At 48.4% G+C, this 21,331-nt stretch overlaps 1 protein-coding gene across 1 annotated transcript in view; it reads left to right on the top strand.

Moving 5' to 3' along the window:
- MDGA1 (MAM domain containing glycosylphosphatidylinositol anchor 1) overlaps window positions 1-21,331 on the top strand; it is a 240,777-nt gene that overhangs the window by 197,020 nt on the left and 22,426 nt on the right. The window contains exons 14-15 of the mRNA XM_006126531.3: window positions 9,971-10,123; window positions 11,771-11,905. Coding sequence (XP_006126593.2) covers window positions 9,971-10,123; window positions 11,771-11,905 — 288 coding nt within the window. The remainder of the gene's footprint in view (window positions 1-9,970; window positions 10,124-11,770; window positions 11,906-21,331) is intronic.

The raw sequence follows: 21,331 nt of genomic DNA, 5'->3' as shown, positions 1-21,331 counted from the left end.
CTATCCCCACTGCGGCTCTGCAGTTTAAATGTAGTAGCTGCCTACCCGTCTGGTTCTTACTACATTTAAAGAGAGAGCCGCAGCAGGGGGTAGCTCCTGGACCCATCGTGAGCCGGAACTGAGCTCTTCTTTCCTTATCGACTATTCATGTAGTCGATAAAAATGCTATCAACTACACGATTAGCAAATTATCTGCTTCTTAACATCCTTAGTGGAAGCCCTATTAACTGAATCACAGGAGACCTGACAAGGTATAAGTGCTAGGACAGAGGTCGCCCTGTCAACAGAGCATTGGCTGGCAGTCCACAGACACCAGGCTTGTCCCATAGTGCAGGATTATCCTCCTTGTATCCAGCTGCGAAAATGAATTAAAAGAATTCAATATTTTCCTCGTGGTACTTACCATGTAAGCAAGTACTGCAGTTCCTCCAGGGATATCTGATGGTTATCAATGGCTATGTCTACACTATAGAGTTTTGTCTGGGATACCTCTGCCACGTCCAGGAACACATCTGCTTTTTCAGATCAGTTTCCAAAAAAGCAGGCATGCTCTTTTGAAAGCCCTGTATTCCTCGTTTTATGAGGAATAAGGGCTCTTCCGAAAGAGGAGGTTTTTCCCACATTTGGCCCTGTGTAGACAGGCCAAATATCAGAAAGGCCTTTTTCGGAAAAAAATACGCAAATTGCGGTTCACAATTTGCGTAACTTTTTCCAAAAAAATAACAGCAGCATAAAAATAGCCAATATGATCATGAAAGCTGGTGGCTCTGTATCCATGGTGCAAAGCTAATACCCCAGAATGGCACCCCACCCTTTGGAGCACCTGTCTTCTCAGATTAGCAGAGTGCTTCTCTCTGCCCTTAACTCTCCTTCCTTCCTCTTTGAATTCCCTCCTGAATGCCCAGCTCTCTGGAGTGAAAGGCAAAGATGAGGTGATTAATGCCCATGGCAGCCTGATCCAGGGCACACATAATGGTGATTAATTTACAGATGCGGAGTGTCAATTAATATAATTATTTCTTCATGTATATTCTCGCCTTGCCTAATATGACAGTAATGATGTTGAGCCATGCATGCATGATGGGGCATGGTTACAAAGGCAGGTGCTGGGGTTATACAGCAACAGCAATCCAGCGGGAGGGGATGGGGTGTTTAAGTTTCACGCACTTGGAGGTTAGAAACCAGATTGCCAATAACCAATACATATATAGCCTATGTGTGTAATATGTAACAATCACTCTCTGGCTCCTGTTGTCTTTAACTCTGAATAACTTCCTGCTCTACGTGCCCTACACAAGCCTGAATATCTGAACTCCTCCATGCCTGGCATGAAACCCTCTGTTCCATTTTTCTAAAGGGGCGGGGCTAATAGTCATGGCCGACGGCCACTCCCAGGTGAGTGGTTGTGCCAAGGGATAAATACCAGGGCATTTTCAGCTGCAACCACTGCAAAGCTTAACAACTCATACTGTGTTCAGTATTTAACCCAGTGGTTTAATTTTGAAACCTTTGCTCCTCATTTTGCTGAACCAGGATCCTAGCCAGGTGGATGGATTTTGAGGCAGGGTTTGTCTCACGCTCCCTGGGTCAGCCAGCAGGGTAATGCTGGAGTCTCAGCAATGAAGGGGATCATTACAAATATTATTTTATAAGAATATGAAAACGGCTTTACTAGGTCAGACCAATGGTTTATCTAGTCCAGTATCCTGTCTTGGCACTGGCCATTGCCAGGGGCTTCGGAGGGAATGAATAGAACAAGATGGTTTTGAGTGATCCTTCCCCTGTTGTTCACTCCTTACTTCTGGCAGTCAGAAGCTTAGGGATCATGGGATTTTTATCCTTGACCATCCTGGCCTGTCATTCTTGAAATTATTGGGGGGGGTTTAATCATGTTACAGTTTCAGCTTTCATAACATTCCCTAGAAAGGAGTTCCACAGGTTGACTGTGCATTATGTGAAGAAATATTTCCTTTGGTCTGTTTTAAACCTGCTGCCTATTCATTTCATTTATGTGAGCACTGGTTCTTGTGTTGTTATAAGAAGGAGTAAATAACACTTCCTTAGTCACTTTCTCCATACCATTTTATAGACCTCTCTGCTATCCCCCCTAAATTGTCTGTTTTCTAAGTTGAACACCCCTGTGGAAGCTGCTCCAAACCTCTGCTTATTTCCATTTTCTGTACCTTTTCCACTTCTGCTATTATTTTTCTGATGGGGCAACCAGAGCTGCACACATTATTCAAAGGTATGGGCATACCATAGATTTATGTAGTGGTATTATGCACAGTCTAAGCTTAAATTTTTCAGGTCCGGTACAAACTTGTAAAATGGGCCCCCTCTCACACACATACCACAGTTTATAGCCTGGACTCAGCCCCCAGGGCCTCCAGGCCCTGGTAAAGTGTATCCCTCACTCCCTCTCCCTTCCCCCCACCATGTGGGGACCCTGGCATTACGATCTTTTATGTCTTCTTATCTGTTCCTTTCCTAATGACTCATAACATTCTGTAAGTTTTGGGGATTGTTGCTGCCCATTGTGCAGATATTTTCAGAGAACTGTTTTCTGGGGAGTCTCAGGGCCCAGAGAAACTGGTTTACCTCTTCAGAGGTTCTTCAGTCTTTCTGTTTGGCTTTGCAGAGTGGAAGCATGGTCTTCTATTTTAAAGCATGGGACTAGGAGTCAGGACTATTTCCGGCTCTGTCTCTGACTGTCTCCATCCTTAGATGTGTCCCTTCCTTTGTGCTATGGTTTCTTCGTTTGTAACATGGAGATGAACTTTCCCTATCTCATAGAGGGAATGAGAAGTCTAGTTTGTCACTATTTAAAAAGTGCCTTGAAAGCCTCCGGGGAGAAGTGGTAGAGGCTGGGAAGCATTCCTCATCATAAGGTCCTCACAAGAGATTTTCAACAGTCCACATGTGCACTATCAGGTTCTGGAATCTATTGACTGTCGAGGAGTTCTTCACTTCCTGCCCCCCCTGCTGTGCAAGATGCTACCCTGCACCTGAGACATGCGTATGTGTCAGCGAAGGGGAAGTGATTCTAGCTTGGGGCATTATAATGTCAAAGGAGCTACCAGGCCACGGTTCTGTTTCATGCCCACTAATCCATGTCTTGGGATGTGACAGGCAGTCACCTGTGCAGCAGCAGTTGTGGTTTCTGACCTTAACTGCTCAATTTTTCTGCCCCATTCTGTGAGGGACTTTATTTCACAGACACATGGGACTCCAAATGGCTGTCTTCATAGCATTTCCATCCCTTTGCACCCCCCACCCCCCAGTCTCACAGGCTCCTATGCACTCCCTGTTCATAGTCAGAGGCCCAGCTAGCTGTAAGAGACACCAAGAAAGATGACTCCATAGACATCAGTGCTAGCCACACCAGATCTCGGGCTCTGACAAGTCACAGCACAGCATTTCCCTTTCTATTCTCTCTTCCTACCCCTCTGCCATCTTGAGGGTTTGGTTTTTTTTCCTATGTTCAAGTTCAGTGAATTTTTGTACTGATGGAAAGTCCAACCTGTCACCCTGGAGAAGGAATTGCTCTGCCCTTTCATAGAACCAGCTTGCAGATCATGCAGGCCCCACACCTACCACTGTGCCTCTCCGTGGAGCTGTTCCTTGCCACAGTTATTCACAAAGATGTAATTTCAGGGGCTGCCCCCCGTAGGGCAATGCCCTTGTCAAGGGAGCTCTATGTGCAGACAGTCCCAAAGCCCTTCAGTGAGTCCCTATAAGTCCAATGCTGCTCAGTCATTCTGCGTGGGAAGTGCATTGTGGGTAATGACATCCAAGGGAACACACCAGGAATTGAGCTAATAGAAGCCAGCATCCTGTGACCTGGAGTTGGGATGCCCTAGGGGCTAATCCGTGGGCATGTCTTTCACTTGGGCAGGGTTGATTGTGCTGGCCCCGGAGCTGAGCCAGGTCGAGGTGAAGCCAGAGGTGTTGGTACAAACTAAGTCCATGGGAGGCTGGTGGGTATCGGCCTCCTGTTCTGAGCTGACGGTCTCAGCGCACCTAGCAGCACAGCTGGGCCTGGGTCTCAGCCACCTCATTCACATAGCCCCCCGGAAAGGACATGGAGCAGCCGCTGCCTTGCTTCCCTTGCCTTTTGAACTGGACCCAAACCAGCCACATGGAGAGCATGTGCTCCCCGTGCTGAAGCTCTCTTGCCCAGGCCAGTCCCCGCTTCCCCCGCCCCCTCTTCCAGCGTCAGCTGCTGAGCAGTCCCCCGCTCTGTGCTACAAAGCAATAGCTAATTTGGATTAGGATGCTAATTAGAAGCGAATGGACTGAACAGAGAGCACTTAGCCAGGGTTAATCAGCAGTTAAGTGGGCAGCCAGCTCCCTATGTCTGTGCTCGGCAATTTCCTGGTGTGCTCCAGGGGCCTACATTCAGCATCAAAACCCAGCTGCCCTGGTCAGGGAGCCACTGTGGTTGAGTCTCTCGTGGACAGAGCATATGAAGCAGGTTGTAGTGAGGTCTGTGCCTGGATACCAATGGATCTCTCAGAAGGGGTCAACTTCTTTTCCTTTTTACCCTCCCACATCTAACATACTGGGTGCGCCGCAGTCTCCATGGGGAGTGGTGAGTGCTCTACAGTCTCCATGAGGAGTGGTGAGTGCTCTACAGTCTCCATGGGGAGTGGTGGGTGCTCTGCAGTCTCCATGGGGAGTGGTGAGTGCTCTACAGTCTCCATGGGGAGTGGTGAGTGCTCTACAGTCTCCATGGGGAGTGGTGAGTGCTCTACAGTCTCCATGGGGAGTGGTGGGTGCTCTGCAGTCTCCATGGGGAGTGGTGAGTGCTCTACAGTCTCCATGGGGAGTGGTGGGTGCTCTACAGTCTTCATGCAGAGTGGTGGGTGCTCTACAGTCTTCATGCAGAGTGGTGGGTGCTCCACAGTCTCCATGGGGAGTGGTGGGTGCACCGCAGTCTCCATAGGGAGTGGTGGTGCTCTGCAGCCTCCATCAAGGAGAGGCAGGCATAGAGTACATGGGGACAACGGTATAGAGCCCCAAGTTCAATACTGCAGGTAAGGTCTCCACATGCACTGACTGAGCTACTGAAATCCACATGACCCTTGGTTCCCTCCCAGCCAAGGCCTAAAGAGAGCCAGATCTGGAATGAGACTTGCTGGGAATACAGGAATTGGAAAATGTAAGTGCTTTAAATGAGGGCTGTGCTCTAATATGTCCAACAGGGAAATGTCCCGGGTGCTTCGGGCTCACCCTGTGTCCCAAAGCAAAAGGGTTGCTATCCCCTGCCCCTTTCTCCTTTTATTACTTTTGAACTTGTTGCTTCCCAATTTCACTGGGTGCCCCTTGTTCTTACTGAAGAAGAGAGAGCAGAGAGGAGCTGGGCTATAGTGACTCAGAACATGAGTGCGTCAAGGCAGACTGTTAGAACAGGGCACAAACCCCAAACCAGATGTGAGTTCTGTACTTAGATTTCACCAATTTCCTCCTGCCCTGTCACTTTCTTTACATGGAGTCACAGACGGTTCCTTTGGGTGCTCCCAGTGAGCCTGCCTTTGTGATAGATGGTTCCTTGCCCTATGAATCACAGCAATATTCTGGTTACTCCCAGTCCCAAAGAACCACCGACTCCAGATCAGTTGCACTTTAGATCTCACACCAGAGACAACACTTCTAGCCAATTCAGTAATCAATTATTTAAAGATTTATTGAATGGGGAAAGGAAACAATAGTTATTTACACGGTTAAAGCAGGGGAACATACATAACCCAAATGAGTTGCAACGTGAACATTCAAGAGGTAATAGAAGCTTCTTTAATAAGCAATGTCCTTTAAGACTAACCCAAGCTAAGCAGCAGGAGATCCCTTGCATGTACCTAGAAACCTTGCCCCCCCCCTCTGAGATGCCAAGCAGCAATGAAACAAAATACAGGACAATGTAGCACTTTAAAGACTAACAAGATGGTTTATTAGATGATGAGCTTTCGTGGGCCAGACCCACTTCCTCAGATCAAATAATGGAAGAAAATAGTCACAACCATATATACCAAAGGATACAATTTTAAAAAAAGAACACACATGAAAAGGACAAATCACATTACAGAACAGAAGGGGGATGTGGGGGGGGGGGGAGGAAGGTGAATGCCAGTGAGTTAATGATATTAGAGGTGGGGAAGGGGAAATGTCTGTGAGTTAATAGTATTAGAGGTGATAATTGGGGAAGCTATCTTTGTAATGTGTAAGATAGCTGGGGTCTTTGTTAAGTCCAGTGCGGAGAGTGTCGAATTTTAGCATGAATGCCAGTTCAGAGGATTCCCTTTCAAGTGCAGATTTGAATGTCTTCTGAAGTAGGATGCAGGTTAGCAGGTCATTGAGACTGTGTCCTTTCTGGTTGAAATGACAAGCAACTGTTTTTTCTTTGTGATCCTGTCTAATGTCTGTTTTGTGGGCATTGATTCTTTGGCGAAGGGTCTGTGACGTTTGTCCAATGTACATAGCAGACGGACACTTTCGGCACATGAGAGCATAGATTATATTTCTGGAGGCGCAGGAATATGTATTCTTGATCTTGTAACTCACTTGGTTAGGCCCAATAATGGTGTCAGCAGAGTGAATATGTGGACAAAGCTGGCAGCGGGGTTTGTTGCAAGGGAAAGTACCAGGGTTGGTATTAGTGTGGTATGTCCTGTGGCTGTTGGTAAGAATCATCTTGAGATTAGGTGGTTGTCTATAGGAAACTATGGGTCTGTCTCCCAGAGCTTCTTGGAGTTTAGTGTCCTGTTCCAGTATAGGCTGTAATCTATTGATAATGTGTTGGACAGGTATAAGTTGGGAGCTGTAGGTGATGACAAGTGGTGTTCTATTGTTGGTTTTCTTGGGTCTGTCCTGTAAGTAGATGGTTTCTAGGTATTCGTTTGGCTCTTTCAATTTGCTTTTTTATTTCTCCAGGTGGGTAGTTGAGGTTTATAAATGCTTGATAGAGATCCTGAAGTTTCTGGTCTCTGTCTGTGGGATTAGAGCAGATGCGGTTGTATCGAAGGGCTTGGCTATAGATGACAGATCGTATGGTGTGTGCTGGATGGGAGCTGGAAGCATGTAGGTAACTGTATGAGTCAGTGGGTTTTCTGTAGAGGGTGGTGTCTAATTTTCCATTGTTGATTTGTACTGTGGTGTCCAGGAAATGGATCTCCCGTGTGGAATGGTCCAGGCTGAGGTTAATGGTGGGGTGTAGGTTGTTGAAATCTCTGTGGAATGTCTCCAGTGTTTCTTGGCCATGCGTCCAGATCATAAAGATGTCATCGATGTAGCGTAAGTAGAGAAGGGGTAAAAGGGGACGGGAGTTAAGGAAACGTTGTTCTAGGTCAGCCATAAAGATATTAGCATACTGTGGGGCCATGCGTGTACCCATGGCTGTGCCGCTGATCTGGAGGTATAAGTTGTTCTCAAACTGGAAATAATTGTGGGTGAGAACGAAGTTACGTAGGTCTGCTATCAGGTTGGCAGTGGTGTCCTCTGGGATAGTGTTTCTAATAGCTTGTAATCCGTCTTCATGTGGGATGTTGGTGTATAGTGCTTCTACATCCATGGTGGCAAGGATGGTGTTATTGGGGAGGTTATCGATGTTTTGTAGTTTCCTTAGGAAGTCAGTAGTGTCTCGGAGATAGCTGGGGGTGTTGGTTGCGTAGGGTTTGAGGAGAGAGTCTACATAGCTGGATAGACCAGTAGTTAGTGTGCCAAGTCTCAATGACCTGCTAACCTGCATCCTACTTCAGAAGACATTCAAATCTGCACTTGAAAGGGAATCCTCTGAACTGGCATTCATGCTAAAATTCGACACTCTCCGCACTCGACTTAACAAAGACCCCAGCTATCTTACACATTACAAAGATAGCTTCCCCAATTATCACCTCTAATACTATTAACTCACAGACATTTCCCCTTCCCCACCTCTAATATCATTAACTCACTGGCATTCACCTTCCTCCCCCCCCCCCCCCCACATCCCCCTTCTGTTCTGTAATGTGATTTGTCCTTTTCATGTGTGTTCTTTTTTTAAAATTGTATCCTTTGGTATATATGGTTGTGACTATTTTCTTCCATTATTTGATCTGAGGAAGTGGGTCTGGCCCACGAAAGCTCATCATCTAATAAACCATCTTGTTAGTCTTTAAAGTGCTACATTGTCCTGCATTTTGTTTCAGCTACACCAGACTAACACGGCTACATCTCTATCACTAAGCAGCAATGAGACACTGCTTCTCCTTGGTAGAGGTGTAGTTCCCTTATCCCACTTCTGCTTTGAGTTGCAAACTCAGCTTATGAGAGGAATTCACTTGTTAAGACTCGTCTTCATGGCTTTGGGGGAGAGTAAACAACAAAGTCTTCTATCCTTTTTGATGTTCCATTGTAGTCCTTTTGGTGTCGATGGGCCTTCCTGATCAGGCCTCTGGATGCTTGCTTGCATTTCACACTAATTAACATCTCTCTCCTGTGTGGTATGTATGCAGTGACAAAGCCACTTGCAATGCAAATGCTCAAATATGACTTTGCAATGTGGGTTACAGACCTTGTAAGTGAGACTAATACATGCCGTGATTCCCAAGTGTTCAATAATGTCTAAAGACATTCTTTTAATGCCTGTTTTAACAATACTAAGCCAGAGGTGAGCCAGACTGATTCCAGCGATGTATTTGTCACTGTTCAGTGGAGACCTTGTGACCTTGACATGGATTGGCTTGGTCTGCCAGCATCACACTCCTGATTTACCTTCACTGGCCATTCACTAGCTTTTATGCCTCACTTGTGCTCCCTCCCATTCGTTTTCTCACTAAACTGAGCGATCCCCATCTTCCCCAATTTCCTGTCGTAAGGCTCTCTCTCTCCAGCCTCTAATCATTTTCACCAGCCGTTACTGGATCCTTTCCTATTTCTGCTCTGTTTCTTTCCTACATCCAGCTCCTGTTGATTTCAGTAGAATCCCAGTGCAGCCAGCCAGGCTCGGTGTCTGGGCCTGGATCTCCTGGGTCTGGGATTAGTCCTTTGTCATAAAAATTACAGATGGAGAAACTGTCAGGTCCCATTGGGCCTGCTCCATGGGAGCCAGTGTAAAGTGGGGTCTACATTAGAAAGCTTTGTGGAATAACACTTTTAGCTGGTGGGGGAGGGTTGACTTTTCTGTACCAGGCAAAGTACTGATGCACTTGCACTACCCTAAAAGTGCTTTTACAGGTATTGCTTGTTTCAGGCCAGCTTACGCTACAATTTTGCTGTCATAACAGTACCAGTTAAGAGTAAGGGAGGGAGGAGAATCACACCCCTAACCAACACAGCTGTGCTGGCAAAATCCCCCATGTAAGTGCAGCTTCTACTAGCAAGAGTCCTTTGGCTGATGGAGCTTTTATCTCATTCGGGGAAATGGTTTAACTAGAAAAGCAAAGGAACTCCTTCTTCAGTGCAAGTTGTGTCTCCCCTAGGAAGCTTTGCTGGTATAGCTATACCTGCAGACCTCTTCTAGAGTAGGCCTGGCTTTACATTCTTCCCTATAGTGTTATGCTGGTCCAGGCTGGTTTTAAATATCCCAGTGATGAGGCTTCTACCTTTTTCCCTGGGGGGATCATTCCGCAGTCTAGCAGATTTTGTTATTAGGAAGCTTTTCTGATCTATTGAGCTTAAATGTTCCTTTTACCCTTCTGTAATTCTGCCCCTTGAAGCACTCTTGATTCTTCTTTCTCCTTGATCTTTATACTCTTACTCCATTGTTGTAGACAGTCGCACCCTCTAGCTGTATCTAAGCTTGTTAAGCCTTCCTCTCTGATTTGTTCCACGCCCACCTAAGCCTGTGATGACATGGATTCCTTCTGCACTGACACAGCCTTACAAGGAAGAGTCACAAACACTGGCCAGCGCTCTTCACCCCAAGTGAAAAAGCCAAACCGGCAGGTTTTGGGAGCGGTGAAGCTTAGTAATTGATCAGCCCCTTTTCCATCTACAGATAACACCTGCCGCTTCGAGGACGAGAAGATCTGTGGCTTCATGCAAGACAAGATGGATAACTTCGACTGGACCCGTCAGAATGCCTTGACCCAGAACCCCAAGCGCACTGTCAACACAGGTCCACCCACAGACATCAGTGGCACGCAAGAAGGTATTGCAGGCTTCCAGGTCCCCTGTCACTCCATTCTGTGCGTAGTGTGAGGGAGGAGAGACATCGCCTGGTGTCTTGCCAAGCCCCTGTCAGGAGATCTGTAGCGCTCAGCACCCTGCCTTCCCACCCCCAGGATCCGGAGGATCTGCTTTCTAGGCACACATGTCTGCTCTGCATGGGGCACAGGGAGCAAGCAATTAATTTGCATGCTACTGATTGGCATTAAATACACAATTAAAACGCCCACAACTTTGTTTAAAGGAATAGTGAAAGCTCGTTACCAGCTAATTGCCTGCTGCCAAATGCCCTTGTCCCATCTGATGCTTGTTTTGAAGTCTCAGAGATAGAAACAAGCAGGAAACTGCTCTAGTGCTTAGGAATGTCCAGGTTGGTTGCAGCTAGATATTGTCTTAAGGAGGAAACCCAGCGAGGCCACCAGGCCACTGTGTCTCCTCTGTGCTGCGTCCACGTAGAAGTGGACTGTGTGAGCCCTTGTGGGCTGAGATCAGCAGTGCAAATGGGGAGAGTCAGTGCTTTGGAACAGCCTCTTTCTCCCTGCTTGGGGTCTCCTTTCATGGCCAAGTCTCTGGGGTGCAGTGCAGAGGTGGAAGGAGCCCACTGGCTGAGTAGGGAGGGAATTGTGCTATTTTAGCCCAGCAGTGTTACATCCAAAGGCAGGGGAACCAAGAACAAATGGGAGCACCGATGTGTCAGCCGAGTCAATTGCTTGTCTTGTCATTGTTCTTCTTACCAATCTGCTTCAACATGAGACGGGCACCGGTGAAATAAGTGGCTGTATTGTAAAATTGTATTGCGTTATGAGGCTGTACTTCTCCGCATGGCTAAAGGCAAGCCTACACTCGAGCACTGTGGAGCTCCAGTGGAGACATTTGATGCCAGTGGGAGAGAGCTCTCTCGTTGGCACAGTTAACGCTGATCTACAAGAGACAGGAAGGTAACTATGTCAACAGGCAAAGCTCCCCTGCCCGCATAGTGCTGCCTACACTGGGGGTAGGTTGGTAGAACTGGGTTGCACAGGGGTAAGGTTTTGTCACACCCCCGAGTGCCATTATTACAGCAGTGTAGCTCTGTAGTGTAGCCCAGCCCTAAGAACCTCTCCGATACTATTATTTAAAGATACCTCCATCCAGGGCAAATTTGCTGGAGCTTGTCACGCAACTTGGGACAGTGAAATTAGACTGATCAGTTTCACTTTCCTCTGCCTCCTCCATTTCACTCCTTGGTTCTCCTCCTGCACAAAGCATCTCGATTTGGGGTTCTCAGAGCTGCCCGAAAAGGCCTTAATCCCCCTCCCAAAATCCCAGCTTTTCAAAAGCATGAGCTAAACCTGCTGACCCATCTCATTCACCATCCTGCTGCCACTCAGCACCTGATCCTCCAGTGGCCAGTGAAAAGCCTGAGCCGAATCAGCAGGGCACAACTGGGCCAACACCCTGGTGGGGCGCGTTCAAAGCAAAGGCTGAGAAGAGCAAGCCTGACCCTCCTTCGCCCACCATTTCTCTCCATGTTCGATTCGTTCAGAGCTTGCCCTAAATGGTGGCTCTAAGCTGTCAGTATCTCTTTTGCTCTGCAGGGAGGGAGACCCGGTGTATTGCCTTTTCCCCACCTTTCCCTCTTGGTCTGTAGGTTATTACATGTTCATAGAGGCCTCCCGGCCCCGGGTGACAGGAGACAAGGCCCGGCTCATCAGCCCCCTGTACAACATCACTGCCAAGTACTACTGCGTCTCCTTCTTCTACCACATGTACGGGAAGCACATCGGTGAGTCACGTGGGAAGGGGTAACTGGCCTGGAGTGGGAATCCCCCACTGGGCGGGGGGTGGGGGGGTGTCTTCCAGCCAGGTCTGCTGGGAGCCTCTGAAGTTGTCCTTTCCCACCACCCCAGTGCAGAGCCAAATGTGTCTACCCTGTACCTCGCAGTAGCCCTTCAGCCCGGAGCCCCTGCCTCCCTACCCCCCAGCACAGTGCCCCGTCCCCCCAGGAAACAGGGCTGTGCTCCTTTGGTCATTCTCTCCCTGTAAAGCCCCTTCTCCCCGGCAGCAGCCCCTCTTCCGTCCCCAGCAATGTAGCCCTGCATCACACCCTCTCATCTGATCTCCTCTCACCACACCTCAGCCCCCCTGCAATCCCCTCACTCCCTCCTTGCCCAGCCTTGCAACAGCAGGGTGTAATTTCACAGGAGCGTCGTTGGTGTCTGGGGTGCAGAGGGAATTGTCCCAAGGGGGGTATTGACCCTTTGGGAGACATAAGAGGAAAATAGGGCTTCATGGTTGCTGGAGTGGTTTGGGGGTGGAAGCAAGATTTGGCAGGGTGATGGAGATCTATGGGGGGGAGGAGGTTTTATCCTGAGGCAAAGCTGTTCTGAGGGGGCATCTCCCCCTCCACCCTGCTCCTCTCATTGCTGAGTTGGAGCCCATGTACTTAGCAAGCAGCATGGAAGAGCCAGGCATGCTAATGAGTTTCCATATACAGTCACAGAGTAATTGCTAATTTGTCACCTCTTGATTATAATTTCATTAATTTGAATAATAGATGCAGTCTTCCCACAGTGCACCGGGTTATTAATCACCTGCTGGACTGGAGCCTGACTGAAAAATCATGGCCCAGATAGGAGTGTGTCTGGCTTCTGGTAAATGGGGTTAATTAACAGCTCTGCCTCTTCGCCACTGAGGTCAGTGGCATGGAACGAACTTCAGGGCCCATGGCTACTGGGTGTGGCAGGGTAGAAGAGGCCAGGGTCCAACATCTGGACACTTCCTGCATGGCTTGGACTATTCTGGATCATGTGGCTATGAACTGCCTTCTAGCCATGAGGAAAGGAAGGTTGTCCCAGCGGTCACTTAGAAGGTGCCCACCCATAGACGTGAAGTGAGGAGTCAGGGATGGTCTAGATGAGTGCTTCTCAAGTGGGGCACACGTACCTTAGGGGGTTCACAGAGGTCTTCCAAAGTGTCCATCAATTCATCTAGAAACTTGCCTTGTTTTACAAGCTACATAAAGATCATGAAAAATCAGTACAAACTACAATTTCATACAGTGACTTGTTTATACTGCTCTATGTACTGTACACTGAAATGTAAGTATAATATTTATATGCCAATGGATTTATTTAATAATGATGTGGTAAAAAGGAGACAGTTAGCAATTTTTCAGTACTAGTGTGCTTGGGACGCTTTTGCAGTTTTATGTCTGGTTTTGTAAGCCAGTGAAACTTGAGGGTATGGAAGACAAACCACACTCCTAAAAAGGGCCCAGGAGTCTGGAAGGACTGAGAGCCCCTGGTCTAGATAATACTTAGTCCTGCCATGAGTTCAGGGGATGGGACTAAATTTGCTTTCCATCCTATGAGTCTATGATTTTGGACCGCACTCTTGATGGTGATACGGCGGGAACTCTGTATTCTCAGACTTGCTGTCTGAGTGGGCTGTGCTTTTTTGATGCTCTCAAGGGCAGATGATGCTGAACTTACACCCATGTTTGTTCCACTTCATGCCGAGTTCTTCTGTGCCTGCCGGACTCATCCATCACTCAACTAAGATCAGGTCACAACTGGCTACTTGTGTGGCTTTGTGTATGGACTCTCCTGACCGCCACTGATAAGGTCAGCCATGATTCCCTGTTGTGTCAATCAGGAGCTTTTCCTGCTGACTGGGCTGTGTATGTTTTTAGCCAGCCCTTCTCCAGATGTCTTCGAAGGCTTTCCTCCTTCATCAGGCCAGTGCAGAGCGAGAGACCCCAGTGATGGAAGGAAGAGTGGCAGGGGAAAGAAGAGCTCCTCCAGCCTTTCTCAGTTTGGGAATTGGGCATTGCATCTCATACAGGGACATCACAAGAAATCCCTTCTGCAGGACAGATAAAGACCCGCTTCAGAGTTTCCCTCTTTCCCATGGAAACCTTGCAGCACCTTCAATTAACAATGTGTTCCAGATTTGGAGACAGGATGAAATGGATGCAAATGGGGACAGGTGCACTGAAGCTCTTTCGCTATTGGCATTTTAACCCTTTCTGCGTTGGCTCCAGCTACTCAGAGGCTCGGGTAAAAGACTCCATTACTGCAGAGACCTGGGAAAACCACTTTGTCCCATTTCCATTCCCCTGTCTCAGGTCTTTTCCACTTCTGTTCATTTCTCCATTCAGACTTTAATATGATCCTCCCTGCCTTGTCCCTGCCCCCCTCTGGCCACCCAAAGGGACTGTTACATGTGTGCGAAGTGGCTGGATTGTTCAATGTTAATGGCATGTGGGTGCCACCGGAGCTGAGAGCGAATGATTTAAAATGCAGATGACTGGACAGAGTCAGAGAGGAGAGGTGAGGGAAGAGAATTATTTTCCCAGTGGTCCATTTGCAGTGGTCCTTCCAGACCTTTGAGCTCCCACACTTGCTGCAGGGTCTCCTGTAGCGTGCCCATCGCTGCAATCTCGAGTCATTCGGGCTTCTATAGAATTTGCTGGGATACCCAGCAAAAATCAATATGTTCCCAGGAAATCAGACCACCCAGCAACCCTAACCCTGCCTGGCTCACCAAATCTTGTGCTGCAAGATGACCTTTGCTCTGGGGTCGGTTTCTCTACTGCAAGCATGAAGCTGGCTAGTTTTTCAGTACTGGCATGTCACTGGCTCCTCTTCTCATCCCTCTCACATCCAGGATTGTCACTCGTATCCACCACATTTCGTGGGCTTGATCCTTGCCTGGATGCTGCCTGCCTTAGGCAGATCTCCAGCCTGGGGGTTCTCTGGGCAGTAGCTGTTCTCCTCCACTGAGGACATACTCTGTTCCCTATAGAAGTCTCTGTGATTCAATCTTGATTTCCAAGGTGCAGTGCTTGCTCTAAGACCAGTTTTGCTTGCTCGAGCAGAGGGTCATGTGGGACCAGGCCCTGCAGCCTTAGCACTGCTGAAGGGTGCCAGATGGGAAATCCCTGGAGGCTGAAGGCCTCTTGCTGCAGATCAGGTCCAGCCCAATCACAGCCATAACTCTCTGGTTCATCATCCTCTTCGCTGGGACCTATTGTGCCAACGGAGAGTCTGGACTGAGGCCTCCTACCCAGCAGTGCATCATACTGGACGCTCGGATGGTCACTGCAGTCCTCCAATGCTGTCCATTCCTCTCGTGTGCAGTGTCTACACGCACGCCAGCGTAGCTGGACCAGAGCCAGCGCTCGCACGGGCCCATCGTGCCAGGGCCATTCTGTGTCCCCATTGCACTACCAGCAGAGTGTCAGAAGGGCAGCATGCATTTGAGCCCCACCCTATCCCAGCAGCTGGCCCTCCACCGCAACGCCACACAGCCCTGTGCCACCATGAAAAACAGCGGTGTAAAAAGCAACAGTTATTTCTCTGTAATAACCTGTTTATTGCCTTTTATTCCCCCCCTCACCACAACTTGGAAGCTGACTTGCTCTCACAATTTGACTATAAAATATCCATCGCCATTCAGGCAAATCTTCCCTGGGAGAGTTGCCAGCCACTGCTCGTTTATAATAGATATGACGAAAGTGAGAAACAGAATACAAATGGAGCGTGTGTCGCGGGGGTATAAAATATTCAGTGGCGAGCATAGCAAGGTGATGCTGAATGTCTCCCAGCTGAGCCGGGAGCTGGATGGACAGGCGCTCTCTGGAGACCCTTCCCATTCACCTTGATTTATTTGCCCGTTGCTTCTTCCGCCCCTGAGCCCCAGGAATGAATGAATTCACACACCCTGTGGGGGGCAGGGGTGGTCAGCACTGTTGTCCCCATTTAACAACACAAGAAGTTGAGACCCAGAGAAGAGTCTTGTCCAAGGTACCACAATAAATCAGTGCTACCGCTGGGACTAGAACCCAGGAGTCGTGACTCTTACTCTCCCCCCCTTCCTTAACCATTACACTAAACTCGCTCCCAACAGGCTACTAATGTAGCAGATTAGTTGCTGGAGCTGCAATAGTCTCTCTTACCATGACCACTTATCTCAAGACTCACAGCTATTCATCCATGGGGACGCTTGCCAGAGTCGTAGCTGGGCGTCTGATTAGCGCTGTGCACATGAGCCGCTGTTCTAGGACAGTGCCACATCTCTTCCCCTGCCAGACACACCGCTTGCAGTGGAGGTCAGGACGCCTCCGTCCGCTACTCACGTGGTCGATTGCAGGATGACGAATGGTTGAGGATTTCCCAGAGCAGGGGATGTGGCTCCCCCCCAGACACAGCACCTTAATATGTGTGGCCACCATGCTGGTTGGCTTCCTTAGTGTGATCAGGTGCCTGGTCTCCAGCCCAGAATGCCGCGTCTCTCGGAAAGCAGTAATTGTACGCACATCAAAGGGGCTTGGGCTGAATAGCCAGTCATGTGACTATTTTCATCCAATCAGTGAACGGGATTTGTTTTCTGACTTCTGATTCATGATGTCACTGCTAGCCTGGCACAAAATGCTATATTTGGGACGGGGGGGGGGGGGGGGGGTTGCTATATTTTTACCAGGGCTAGTCACTGGCATATGCAGTCTACATCGAGGCTCTGGAGGGAGGTAGCCCCAGAGATCAAAGTTGGGAATTACCTCTCCTGGCACTGGGGGGACTCCGATTTTAGTAGTCTGTGTACCTATGGCAGCTTCATGTAGAATCTATATCCAAACTACCAGCCCTTCGGCGGGAGAGCTGGGCCCGAATTAAAATTAAAATTTCAAAACCCACCTCTGGATTCCTCTTGGTCACTCGTGAGCCTCCCAGTTGGTTTAGGAGTTCCTTGTGCATTGGGGAACCAGTTTGTCAGCCTGGATCTGCCCGACCTCTCTCCAGCTCATCTGACAAGTGTGAAAGGTACTGCTATTCCAATCCCTCTCTGGCTGTGATCCTGATGGGGTCTGGCCTGGCCACTAGCTGGGTGGCATGCCTCCGAGAGAAGAGTGGAGTGACACTGGTGACTCAGCAGGAGCTATTCTTTTTGAGTAACTATGGAAAGAATAGTGCAGGACTGAGGGCCATAGAGGTACTTAGGCAGAAAGAGGTGCCAGCTTTCAGCTGAAACCTAGGCCCTAATATTTGCAGGCATTAATGATCCCACGGCACTTGTCGCAAGAATGAGGATGTTAGTCTCTCAGGCTCCTGATCAGTCTTCCTCCTGCAGACATACCGTGCTCATCACTTCCCGCGCTGCGCAGTGTTACTGAACGCTGTTAAAAACAGCAGCTGCTTTCCACCCTGGAGGGAGCTGCTTTATAGTAGTGGGGGAAGGGGAACCCACTATATAACGTGTCATTTATAAGACATGTTGAATTGCCTCCAGAGGGCACAGCACTGTATTCTGTAAGATTGTCACGGGGCTGAAATAGAGGAGGCGTGTTTCTCCAAATGGGTGTGATTCATGTCCCTTCTAGGCTCTTGGGAAATAAGTTGCAATAGGAGCCGAGTGAACAGTTTGTAATGAATAATTTATTCAATATGCATAACCCTTTTTTGTTGTTGTTGTTCACAAAGCATCCTCCAACAGGCTCTCGCTCTTCCTGATTTGTTTGTTGTTCAAAATGTATTTGACTGCTTTATGCAAACATATAGCCGCTTATGGGTTGTTTGCTGTGGGCTAGGGGCGTTCAGTGCCCTGCTGTACTTCAGTGTACTCTGGTGGCAGCTGTTTGAACATTTGTTTTTGTTTTATTTTTGGAAGTTGCTCAAGTGCCATGATGATGAACAAGCTTATAAATACCTGGCAAGTTAACCAGACATTGGTACTATGTTGTTCAAACTCTTTTGATCAAACGCATACGGTGTGATCCTAAGTTCACTGAAGCCAATATGGATTTCAATGGGCTTTGGAGTAAGACCATAGGTTATTAAGGCTAGAAGAGACCAATAGATCATCTTGTCTGACCTCCTGTATATCACAGGCCAAGAAATCCAGTTACTCTGACATGAGTCGGATAATTATTATGTGTCAATTTTCCCCAACCCTTTTTGTCCCTCATAAAAAAAATATTGTTTGGTGTTCCTTGGTCTTAAAAAGGTTAAGAAACACTGACCTAAAGTGTGCTGGACACATTACAGAAGGAAGACAAAACTGCTTAATGATCTGAGAGCTTAGGTCTAAAAACTAAAAAAAAACCAACATCTCAAGGACAAGGAAAAGAGTCACTTGATGTTTCATTCTGTGACTAAAACCCCTTCCCCACTCCCTCCTTTTACCATGAGTCCATCTGCCCTGACCTGCCCCCTGCACTATGCTTCCCCCACCCTGAAAGTGCGTCCCTCTGGGTCAAGATTCAAGTGCAACTAAAATTACACAGCCAGCATTTGTATTCTTCAGACATGCTCCCATGTTTGCTTACAACTCACTGCTTGGCAGCATTCCTGCCAGGGAATTTGTTTGCAGTAACATCCGTGGGAAATGAATCTTCAGCGGGTACAAATAGGCAACAGAGATTCACCTACAGACTTGGGAACACCTGCAGATAACCTTTGGCACTATTAGCCCACTTCTAGTTATCTGAAGAGTTGTTCCTCTGGGAAACAGCTTAACCTAGTCACCCCCAGTTGATCAGAGGAGGCCCACTCTGTCTCCACAGGTTGCCCTGATTTAGAATTACAGAACCTACCTCTCCAGGGCACAAGATGTTTTCATCAATTATTCAAATCCTGAAATCAACACTTACCGGGCATTGAAGAGAAATTACAAGAAAACAGGAGCTCTGCCTGTATTCCCCTGAAGTATTTCTAAGCCACCTTTCTGTTGTCTAAGTGGAATTTTAATAGCTTCATCACTGTCTAGTGATATACATCTGTCAATGAAGATTGCTACTATCCTATAGTTGGACCAACTAAGTACCTTGGAGCAGAACAGCCACATGTGCTAGTGTTGCAGCAAGACCAGGGATAGGCAATCATTTTTGATAGGGGGCTACTCCAAGAATTTGGAAAGACGTCAAGGACTGCACTCTTCCATGATATTTATAGAGGAGGTTTGAGGCCTGGGAGGGAGGTTGGGTGCAGAAGGGAGCTTGGGGTAAGGGGTTGGAGGGCAGGAGGGAATGTGGGGTCTGGGAGGGAGTTTGGGTGAAGGAGGCAGTTGTAACCTGGGACACTGGATTGGGGTTCAGGGGTTTAGATTGTGACCTGGGGCAGAGGATTGGGGTGCAGGGGTTTGGGTTGTGACCTAGAGTAGGGGACTGGGGTGCAGGAGGAGGTGCAGGGGGCTGGGTTATAACCTTGGGCAGAGGATTGGGGTGCAGGGTCTGAGAGGGGGTATAAGTTCAGGAGCAGGATAGAGGGTTTGGCTTATGTCAGGCATGTCCAAAGTCCGGCCCACGGGCCAATTGCGGCCCGTGTTCCGGTTTAATACGGCCCCCCAGGTAATTTGGCAATATCTATCTTTTATGGCCCCCAACGAATCCATATGTATTGAGATGAATACATTGTAAAATCTCAGTTAATGTCAGTTGGTCTAAATCAGTTATAAATATATTTGGACACAACATGTATACTTGGTGTTATGTTCCTGTTCATATTTTTTGAACTTAAAATTGACAGACAACCTTTATTACCAATAATATGTAATGTACTTTACAATGTTCCTGACATATATTTCAGCTTCCTGGATTTTTTTTTTTCATCTGGTCTTCAGATATGAAAGGCAGAGTGATTTAACACCTGTTTAGATTTGTCATCCATGTGACGAAATGAAAAGTATGCCGTTTGCAATAAACTTTGCATAAAATAGTTAATTTGCATTTAATTTTAATGGTTCAAAGAATGTCAGGCAAAATGGTCGGCCCTCACGCATGTTCACTTCATCAAATCTGGCCCTCTTTGAAAAAAGTTTGGACACCCCTGGCTTATGTGGAGTAGAGGGGCAGGAGTAGGGGGACAGAGGGTTGGGAGGAAGGGTGGGCTGGGGTGCCAGAGGCAGACTCTGGCTGAGAGAGTTACCTAGGTGACTCCTGGCCAGCAGCCCAGCATGTTCCTCAGCCAGCTTCCCTGCCTGCCCCATCCCTGCACTGGCTGCAGGGGCCATGTGCATTGGTGAATAAGAGTCTGAGGGGAGGAAGGAGTGGTGTTTTACACACTGCCTGTTCTTCAAACAGGCAGCTCCCATTGGTCAGAAATTTGCCAATGGATTGTGCTGGGGGTGGGAGCAGTGCATGAAGCACCCCTCTCCTTCCCCCGTGCTCACAGCTGAGAGAGAGAAATGGCCGCAGCATCTGCTTTTCTGAGTGGTGTTGGGGGGAGCGCGGGGCAAGCAGGGAGTCTTCCTGAGGCTCCTCGCTGTGTCCGCAAGCCGGATCTGGTGGTTTGGCCGGCTGGATCTGGCCTGTGGAGGGTATTTTGCCCTTGCCTGAGCCAGACTGAGAGCAAACCCAGCTCAGTGCTCTAGCCAAGGGAGCTGAGGACATGAAGGGAGCCAGGGCATGACTGTCCTGTGGCAGAGATGAAAGGGGAGGCTATCACAACAGAGATGGAGGGCTGTGTGTTGCACTGCACCATCAAGGAGAATTCTCCTGGAGACCACTGAATGTGCCGTGGAACAAGCAATAGCTGAGCAAGTGGCTGGCAAACCTCAGAAGGGTCAGCATTCCCTTTGGCTCTATTGCAGCCTCTTCAGTCTGCAAAACCAGCATGATTCCTGCCCCAGTTCCTCTCATGGTGGAAACAACCCCAACATCTCTTCTCTCTGCTGCCACCCACTACTTCTGGGACCTCTTGGTGCACAGATGCCACAAACATGAAGGACTTAAGGGAAGGAGAAGACAAACCTTTCAGAACCCTCCTGAGGGAGGCAGAGCTTGTAGTGGGGAGAGGGGCCTCCTGTGATCACCCTGTTTTGGTTTCACGAAGAAATTGATGACTTGGCTTTTCCGTTCCCTGTGTGGTGTTCCCCACTGGGTGTGGAAGAGTTAATTTCTCCTCTGGGCCAAAGGGAGTCAGAGATGGTCATGTAGGCAGTTGGAGTTGGTATGAATGAACTACCCGGGGCTGCCAACAGATGAATGAAATTGCCTTGGAGGTGCAATGGAAGGTGTTCACAGCTGGTAGCCAGGAGGAGAGCCTGGGGACGCTGCATAATGTGAACTAGAGACAAAGGTCTGAGGTGGGCGTAGACTGGAGTAGGAGTTGCCTGCACTGCCCCGTGCAGGGGTAGATTGGCTGCAGGACAGACGGGCAAGGCAAGATGGTTTGGCTGCAAACCTGGAGTCTGCTGCCCGGGCTAGAGCAAAGAA

This window comes from Pelodiscus sinensis, chromosome 3 (assembly GCF_049634645.1).
Source record: "Pelodiscus sinensis isolate JC-2024 chromosome 3, ASM4963464v1, whole genome shotgun sequence".
Lineage (NCBI taxonomy): Eukaryota > Metazoa > Chordata > Testudines > Trionychidae > Pelodiscus > Pelodiscus sinensis.
The sequence above is the reverse complement of the archived record's forward strand: the minus strand, read 5'-3'. Positions and strand labels throughout refer to the sequence as shown.